The following is a 9,161-nucleotide window of genomic DNA, read 5'->3' as shown; positions in this document are numbered from 1 at the left end:
GACATATCACGTGACCATCTTCTCCCTCCTTATCACCTTTGGCTACCAGCAAACTCTCTCTTAAACCCCTCTTATCCAAAAAATAAAAAATGTTTCTCCTCTCTCTCCAAACTCCACTTCCTTTCAAACCCCGCCACTCCCTCCCCTTCAAAAACGGCGTCGTTTACGCCTCTACCTCAGCAACTGCGCCGAAAAAATCCAGGCGAAAGAAACCACCAAAACAAAAAAGCGACAATGGCTCACCGCTCTCCGTCGTCTTTTCCGCAGAGGAGAAAAACCTCCGGTTCGCATTCATGGAAGAGCTCATGCACCGCGCGAGAAATCGCGACTCGAACGGCGTGTCGGATGTCATTTATGATATGATCGCTGCTGGTCTCTCCCCTGGACCCCGCTCCTTTCACGGTCTCATTGTTGCTCATACTCTCAATGGTGATCATGAAGGCGCGGTACACTCTACCACCTCCCTCTCAGAATTCAATTTTTCCTTCTTTTAACTTGAATTTTGAATATTTAGGTTTTGATATTGAAGTGAAAAAAATTAATTAATTAAGTAATTTATTTTGTAAATTAGATGCAATCGTTACGAAGAGAATTGAGCGCAGGACATCGGCCACTGCACGAAACATGTATAGCGTTAATCCGGTTGTTTGGATCAAAAGGATTTGGTACTAGAGGGTTAGAATTACTAGCTGCAATGGAGAAATTAAATTATGATATTCGGCGCGCTTGGATACTTCTTGTTGGTAAAATTTGATAATGTAATTTATAGAATTGGGATGGGTTGTGCTTATAATTTTATTTGTTTGTTTAGTTATTGTTTTTGTATGTGGTTAGAGGAGCTTGTGAAGGGAAGATTTATGGAGGACGCCAATAGAGTGTTTTTGAAGGGAGCAAATGGCGGATTGAGAGCTACGGATGAGCTATATGATTTGATGATTGAGGAGGATTGTAAAGTTGGGGATCATTCTAATGCTTTGGATATTGCTTATGCGATGGAGGAAGCGGGGAGGATGGCAACGACTTTTCATTTTAATTGTCTTCTTAGTGTGCAGGTGAGTCGTGTTAATTTTGGTATGTGATGATTCCACGTTTTTGAATTGGTTTTTGGTTGTTGAATGGAATTGGCTTTTGAAAGTTTAGCTGGTTAGTAACATTTCTGTAGCTGTTTGAAAGGATACTTTGGTTATAGTATGTGTTTATGAGATTTAAACAATGTGGTATCAACAGTTGCATGTTGGATGGATTCTTTAAAGTGTTTTCTTCTCTCTTTTTTTAGGTTATTAGTATACGTGCTATCATGCAGTGTCAGTTTTCTAGAAATTTCGGTCCCAGACTGATATTTGTTGTTTATTTTTATATATAGGCTACTTGTGGAATACCTGAAATATCTTTTGCAACATTTGAGAACATGGAGTACGGAGAAGGTTTAATTTCTTTACTTTGTGGATTGACATTTGGGATTTTAATTGTTTCTTGTTTAATTTATTGAAGCTGCTCATATTATATAAAGCATTATGTTTCAGTCAGAGATTGATCGCATGTTGCGTTGATCTTGTAGCAGTGTAATTTTGTTACATCTGTAGAGAAGAGTGATCATTTTTGAAGGAATACCCCGGCATATGAATACTGCAATTGCTTTGCTAACTGGCCATCATTTTGGACCTTGCCTCTGTTGAGGTTTCAGGATATGAATAATTTGGTTTTAGTTATTTTCATTTTTTATCAAGTTTACCTTTCTTTGATCAATAATCAAAATTTTGTGTTTGTTACATTTACTTGAAATCAGTATTAAATTGAGGTACTATTGTTTGTAGTTTACCAAGCCTTGAGGCAACTTTTAGTTTTATTTTTGTTCTAGCTGTACTGACTTCTTTAGGTTTGGATTTGATTTTCAACAATGCTCATAAGTGTCTTTGATCAGACTATATGAAACCCGATACTGAGTCGTATAATTGGGTGATTCAAGCATATACAAGGGCTGAATCCTATGACAGGTAAATTCTATTGGAAATCAAATCATTAGCCATGCTCCTTTATTAGAAACTGTCCTTCTTCCTAAACTTGCACTGCTGTTCAATAAAGGTGCTTGGTTAACTTTTGTAAAAAATCTAGGTTGGTGTTCTGTAAGGGCCACATCATTCTTTGCTTTTAGGAATATGCTCTCCTTATTGATGGGCAATCTCCAACTGAATATTTCTGGCCTAATAGAGTTCTAATCAGCTAGCATACTAAAGTTCTCCATGCATTATGCTTAGTTTCTTCCAAGAATCGTTTGCTTAGTTTGTGCTAGGAAATTTTGATGTAGTCTGAAATTGAAAATTTATACTATTCCAAACTTGTATGTAATTTGTTATGATTTGTATTATTATACCCACTGATTCTTAACAAGGAAGCATACTAAAGACCCCATGCATTATGTGTAATTTCTTCAAAGATTTTTTTGCTTAGTTTGTGCTAGAAAAGCTAGATTATTTCTAACTTGTTTGTAATTAATTATGTTTTATTTAGTATCCCTATTTTTCATGTTGGGATTTTGACATGAAACACAGGGTGCAAGATGTTGCTGAATTGCTTGGCATGATGGTTGAAGACCACAAGCGTATACAACCTAATGTCAAAACTTATGCGTAAGTTGCAATTTTTCATGAAAGAGTAAATACTTCAAGAAAACTTGTCCTAGTTCATCACTTTTCTTTTGATTGTTTTATGCTTATCACTGAATTATTTGGTACAACTGATGATCAATTCAGTGTAATTTACTGTTCATGATATGTTTTCATATTACACATAAGTATTGTTGTCAAAGACATCCATTTGTAAGTGTTCATATTACACGTAAGTATTGTTGGTTCTTATTGTTAGCAGCATGGTAATATTTGGGTGTTTTGAGTGGTGTCTTGCTGAAATGCAGCAGTTACAAATGGTTTTTGACTTAATGTTAAGGTGTTTACAATTTTCTTTTTCTGGGTTTTTAATGGTGAGTTAAGGTGTTTGATTTTGTCAGGTGGCCATTTATTTTTTCCCACTGAAGAAACTTAAAAGGAAAATTAAAAAAATTCCTTATTTGATGGCAAAGCAATTCATTGTACTTTCTCTATGGTTAAATATCTTGGTTAGAGTTAAACTTAAGCAGAGATGATCCAAGTATCAAACAATGCAGTTTGTTTGGTAACTTTATGATCGGGCTCAAGCTTCTACATCAGTTCATGAACATAAAAAATTAAGCTCATGGAAATTATTTGTCATTTTCTAGCCAATAACATAATTTTTTCATGTAAAGAATGTTTACTAATATCAAGTTATATGTTAATAACAAATTTAATACATTCCTGTCTGTTTATAAATTTTTTATAGAAAATGAAACAACTTTTTTTATTTTTTTTTATAGAAAATAAAACAACTTGCACATCATCATTTTTATGTTGACCTTGGAATGCAGACCTGGATTAGTTGTTCCAACAGCAGTTGTGCGTACTTGATAGTAAAAAATTCACATGGTAACTTCCATGCATTGTTCCTCAATTTCTTTATCTGTGATAGATAACATCTTATTTGATGTTCAGGCTGTTAGTGGAGTGCTTTTCCAAGTACTGTGTAGTGCGTGAAGCTATTCGGCATTTTCGTGCACTTAGAAAGTTTGAAGGAGGAACAAGAGTTTTGCATAATGAAGGGAAGTTTGGGGACCCACTTTCTTTGTATCTTCGAGCTTTATGTCGAGAAGGTATGCACACACATATTTTGTATGTTTCCAGTCATTGTTATGCAATAACATTATTGACATACAAATACACATATGTGCACAAACATGTACATGCACATTTCTCAGTGTAACAGTGACATTTTGCTTATCTTTTTATTTCACTTGCCCCCTTATTTCTCAGATTTTTTTCAATAGAAAGCTTGAAAGTTTACCTAGTGTTCAGCTTTTGTTATCATTCTTCACTTGAGTTCTGCCCCTTGTTTGTGCTTTATGGAATTTGACAGTAATAAAGGGCAGAGAGTAAGAGCTTGAAATATGATAGAACTTAATGAGCAACTAGTATGCATGCGTTATATATAAAATATGCTTAAGGAATTGCATTGTTATGCCGAATTGGGATCTTGACATTGATACCATATCTGAGGTAACATATGTCAGTTCCTGAGTGATATGTTTATGAATAAATGCAAGCTCAGTTACAATTTCAAAAAAGGTCAACCAGCTAAACCAACCAATCAAGGTCAGAGGATGGTAATTTTTATGATCCGGCACAAGGCCTAGGTTCAATCTTCTCCAATGGACATGTAATTCCTTTTTTCTCAGTTCTACATCACTCGTATACAAATTTTACAATTTACCGTAAAGAGAACATTTATGGGTGGATGATTATAAGAGAAACAAATAAATGCCCGTAAATATGAAGCAGTCAGGGTATGTGAAGTCCAAGTTCCCAACCTTCTCTTAGATTTCCATTTATTGTATTCTTTGATGTTTTGATCAAAAGCATTGAAACCTTGGACAACTGGGTTGCCGGTTGCTTTATGTAGAATGATGTTTTCGTAGATCGTATTATGCAATATACAGCAACATGCTTCATCTGTAATTCTACATATTATAGGTCCTTGCTTACATGTATTGAATTTCCATATATTGGTTTCTCTGGGAGATGCATATTGTTATTTTTTTTCATTTGGATCCTTGAACTATGTTTGGATTGCGTAACCCTAAAATAATTTGTCGATTGTGTTCTTTTTTGAATCAGGTAGGATTGTTGACTTGCTGGAAGCTTTAGAAGCCATGGCCGAAGATAACCAACCTATTCCACCGAGGGCAATGATATTGAGCAGAAAATATCGGACATTAGTTAGCTCATGGATTGAACCTTTGCAAGAAGAAGCTGAACTTGGATACGAGATTGATTATGTTGCTAGGTGTGCTTATTAATAAATCCAAGGCAGTAGCTGCAAGTCTGTTATGTTTGTTTTATTGTTATTGACACACACAAAGTCCCAAGTCTCCTAAAGAAATTTTTTTATGTGCTTTCTTATATTCATAACAACATCTTCCTATCAATTTCCTTATACATATTAATGAATTAGAGATTATAATGTGCATGTCCCAGCTGTCAATCCATTAGGGATGCATTGACCATTGTTGAAAATAATTCAGGTACGTTGCTGAGGGCGGGCTTACTGGTGAGCGCAAGCGTTGGGTGCCTCGAAGAGGTAAAACTCCTCTAGATCCTGACTGTGATGGATTTATATACTCAAACCCTATGGAAACCTCCTTTAAGCAAAGGTGTCTTGAGGATTGGAAGGCTCACCATCGAAAGCTTTTGAAGATGTTACGAAATGAAGGACTTGCAGCTCTGGGGGATGCATCTGAATCTGATTACCTTAGAGTAGAGGAGATTTTGAGGAAAATAATCAGAGGTCCAGACCGTAATGTTCTTAAGCCTAAGGCTGCTAGCAAGATGATAGTGTCTGAGTTAAAGGATGAACTAGAAGCGCAAGGTCTACCAATTGATGGAACTAGAAATGTTCTTTATCAGCGTGTGCAAAAGGCAAGGAGAATAAACCGTTCTCGTGGTCGGCCTCTCTGGGTCCCACCTGTGGAGGAGGAAGAGGAAGAGGTTAGTCATTCATTAAAATTATTCTCTCTTTTCCTTTTATTCTCGATAGTATTATCTTTGGCTAGAAAAAGCAAGAGGAAAGACTACTACTCTCTTATTCACACTTCTCCAATGCTCATCCAATTTTATTTTTTCTGTTGGGTACCTGAAATTCTTGGCAGTGCTTTCACCGTCATGGTTTCATTTCATCAAATCTGCATGTAATTTATCTGCAGGTTGATGAAGAGGTAGATGAACTAATTTCACGAATCCAGTTGCATGAAGGAGATACAGAATTCTGGAAGCGCAGATTTCTTGGAGAGGGCTTCAATGGCAATCATGTTAAGCCAGTGGACATGGAGACATCTGAACTTCCAGAGGAGTTGGACGAGGATGAAGATGATGAAGATGATGTAGATGTTGCAAAAGAGGTTGAAGACGAGGAGGCTGATGAAGAGGGGGAAGTTGAAGTAGAAGTGGAACAAACCGAGGGCCAAGATGCAGAAAGGATTGTGAAGGCTAAGGAAGCTGAGGCTAAGAAGCCCCTTCAAATGATTGGAGTGCAACTGTTGAAAGACTCTGATCAAACAACTAGAATGTCAAAAAAATCAAGAAGAAGAGCTGCTCGACTAGCTGTAGCGGTATGAGAATCCGTTAGATTTGCTGCCTTTTTTATTTCCTCTCCTTTCCTTACCTTTTTTTCTTTTTTCTTTCATTTTATGCAGTTTATGAAGTTGATTGTCTTATAGGATTTGTAGTTTCGCTTCTTATAAAAAGTAACTTAGGTTAGCCCTTTATATGGGGATTGAAATGAAGCACTCCTTTTGCTTCGTATTAATGTTTCTTGTCAACAGAAATCTATAAACTTGATCAAAACGTTCTGCTTGATAGATTCAATATACTGTGTTGTTAAATGTCAAATTAATGTATGCATAAAAAAATATTTATTATTTCCCATGTTAGGACGACGATGACGACGACTGGTTTCCTGAAGATATACTTGAGGCTTTCAAAGAGATGAGAAACAGAAAAGTTTTTGATGTGGAAGACATGTATACAATAGCTGATGCTTGGGGTTGGACATGGGAGAGAGAAATAAAGAAGAGGCCTCTCCAGAGGTGGTCACAAGAATGGGAAGTCGAGTTGGCAATTCAATTAATGCTGAAGGCAAGTTCCTAGTAACCTTTTTCTAGTTATCTTTCAGTTAGCCTTATTTAGTTTTGTTACCGTTCTTCATTTCCTCCAGTAAATTGTTCCTTGGTATACTCATGTCTGTGTATTTAAAACGATGATAGACATAAACAAAAAACAAGCTCTTAAGTAGCACATTAGGGAAATCTATCCACATTTCTATTAAATCATTCAAATTTCTTTGTTTTTCAGATCAGTGTTAGTAAGGGTACTAATGTTTTTGGTCGTCTTTGTTGATTTTTATTAGTTTTTTGCCATCATCTCATGTGGAATGAAAGCACTGAATAACGTTTCAGGTCATAGAATTGGGTGGAACACCCACTATTGGAGATTGTGCCATGATATTGCGGGCGGCTATTAGGGCTCCAATGCCTTCAGCTTTTTTGAAGATCTTGCAGACAACGCACAGCCTAGGCTATCAATTCGGGAGGTAAGATCCGTGCATCAGTACAAGAAAATGAAGATGAATCGGTCTATTTCCGAGCTAAAAACTTATATATATCAATGAAGTGTTCTGATGTTCATTTTAGCTACAAACATGAATGTCCTTCCAGCAATTCTTGTTTGAAATCTAATCATATTCTCATCAATTTGCAGCCCTCTATACGACGAAATAATCTCCTTGTGTATCGACCTTGGGGAGCTGGATGCAGCGATCGCGATAGTTGCAGATTTGGAGACTGCTGGAATTGCAGTCCCAGACCAGACCCTTGACCGAGTCATTTCTGCTAAACAAGCGCCTGAGAGTGCTGCGGATGAGACATTATCATAGCCGCAACCTTTTACTCCCATCTTTTTTGCTGTATAGTCTGCTTGCCAAATTAAATGCAGCACTCACGATGTGCCTTTGCCATCATCATCATTTTTTGGTGCTGCGAGATTTATTGCGTTGATTTTGACAGCGGAGCGCAAAAGTGTAAAATTAACACATAAACTAGGACTATGAATTATCATTGCATTGAAGGCAAATAAAACTAGAAAATCTTTTCGTTCATTCTAATGTCTTGCGAACGTATGTATATGTACATATGAGCATGAACAACTTTGAAAATAGAGGTGGCTTTTGTGACTCGTTTTGGCCTTACAACCTTGGCTTGCAATGAAGTGGGGGGCCACCAACATTTCCTAATAATAACACTATTAGACAACGTGCACTCAACTAGTGCTGGTGTGCGTCAGATTTGCTTAATGGAGACGTTATGAAATCCATGCTTGGCACAGAAGCAAGTGAGATCCATAAGAGGAGTTGTTTTGTCTTAAAGCATGCTAGGGAAGAGGAAAAAAAACTGATAAATTGAGAAAACTAAAAAGAAGATTATTAAAGAAACCAAATAATAATAAAAAATTATTAAACTGATTAGAATATTTAAAAAAATATTTGATTTCATTCGATTTCAATTTCGATTTCATAAAGCTAAAATTAAAAAATCTCAATTAAATTAAACCGGTTTAGTTAAAACTAAATCAACCGAAACCAAGTCTATCAAAAAATAAAGAAATTCTAAAAAACAATATAGTTTTTTGTTTTTAATATAAAATAACTAAATTATAATGAAATTGGTCAGTTGGAATCGATTTCGGTTTGATTTTTTATATTTTATAAAATTAGTTGTGTTGTGTATAAGGACTAATTAATCAGTTCATGTAGTATCAGAGATAATTAAATAGTTTTTTAGTAATGTTTAGTAAATTTTTATTCCGAAAATATATTCCTTCACGGTAAAAAAGTCCCATTTTACCTTATTATCTTTTATTTTTTCTATTTTTCTAGAAAGAAATAACATAATAAATTGAAAATATTCAACATTGACCAAAAAAATACTAAATTATTAAAAATAAGGAGTAATAAATGTAGTTCATATAACATGAGGATTAATTAATTATCTTTCTTAAACTACAAGTACTAAATTATAATTTACTCCAATCGGTAAATTTATCTTTGACACCTAATTATGAAGTCAAACATGTTAGAGCTCGATTCGCTTCTCTTTTGACTTTTGGGAAAACTTATTTATGCTTTTTTTATGTTTTATCTAAACCACTTTTCATTCAAAGTATATTTATACTTTAAAAATAAAGAAGATATTTCATGGCTTGGAGCTCCAAATAAGATTTTGAGGTGCATCTAAAGCTTATACAAATCTTAATTGTTGTAGTTACACGAGAGAGATTTAGGATATTAATAGTGCAGCTTGTTTAGGAGTATAATTATAATTATTTTTAAATAATTTTTTATGATAAAATACATGTTAATAATTTTTTATTTTAAAAAAATATTTTTCACTAAAATGATTTAAGAATACTAAAAATATATTAATTTGAAGTAAATAAAAAAATAAAAAAAATTAAATTTTTTTAAAAATACTTTTAAAATATAGA

General features: G+C 34.8%; 1 protein-coding gene across 1 annotated transcript; it reads left to right on the top strand.

Moving 5' to 3' along the window:
• Positions 1-7,853, top strand: PTAC3 (plastid transcriptionally active 3). The gene is made up of 13 exons (XM_011003713.1): positions 1-446; positions 572-743; positions 835-1,052; positions 1,364-1,424; positions 1,922-1,994; positions 2,550-2,627; positions 3,564-3,721; positions 4,743-4,911; positions 5,150-5,612; positions 5,828-6,232; positions 6,555-6,758; positions 7,079-7,212; positions 7,380-7,853. Exons 1-13 carry the CDS (start codon positions 90-92, stop codon positions 7,552-7,554), a joined length of 2,667 nt encoding a protein of 888 aa, XP_011002015.1. The 5' UTR covers positions 1-89; the 3' UTR covers positions 7,555-7,853.
• The last annotated feature ends 1,308 nt before the right edge of the window (positions 7,854-9,161 follow it).

This window comes from Populus euphratica, unplaced genomic scaffold (genome assembly GCF_000495115.2).
Source record: "Populus euphratica unplaced genomic scaffold, PopEup_1.0 scaffold205.1, whole genome shotgun sequence".
Lineage (NCBI taxonomy): Eukaryota > Viridiplantae > Streptophyta > Magnoliopsida > Malpighiales > Salicaceae > Populus > Populus euphratica.
Note: the sequence above shows the minus strand (reverse complement) of the source record. Positions and strands in the feature narration are given on the sequence as shown.

Excerpts from the sequence above, each read along its gene's own strand:
- PTAC3 (XM_011003713.1), top strand. The coding sequence starts at position 90 with ATGTTTCTCCTCTCTCTCCAAACTCCACTTCCTTTCAAACCCCGCCAC. Across the intron at positions 744-834 it reads CGCTTGGATACTTCTTGTTG|AGGAGCTTGTGAAGGGAAGA; the intron begins GTAAAATTTGAT and ends GTATGTGGTTAG. Across the intron at positions 1,995-2,549 it reads AGGGCTGAATCCTATGACAG|GGTGCAAGATGTTGCTGAAT; the intron begins GTAAATTCTATT and ends CATGAAACACAG.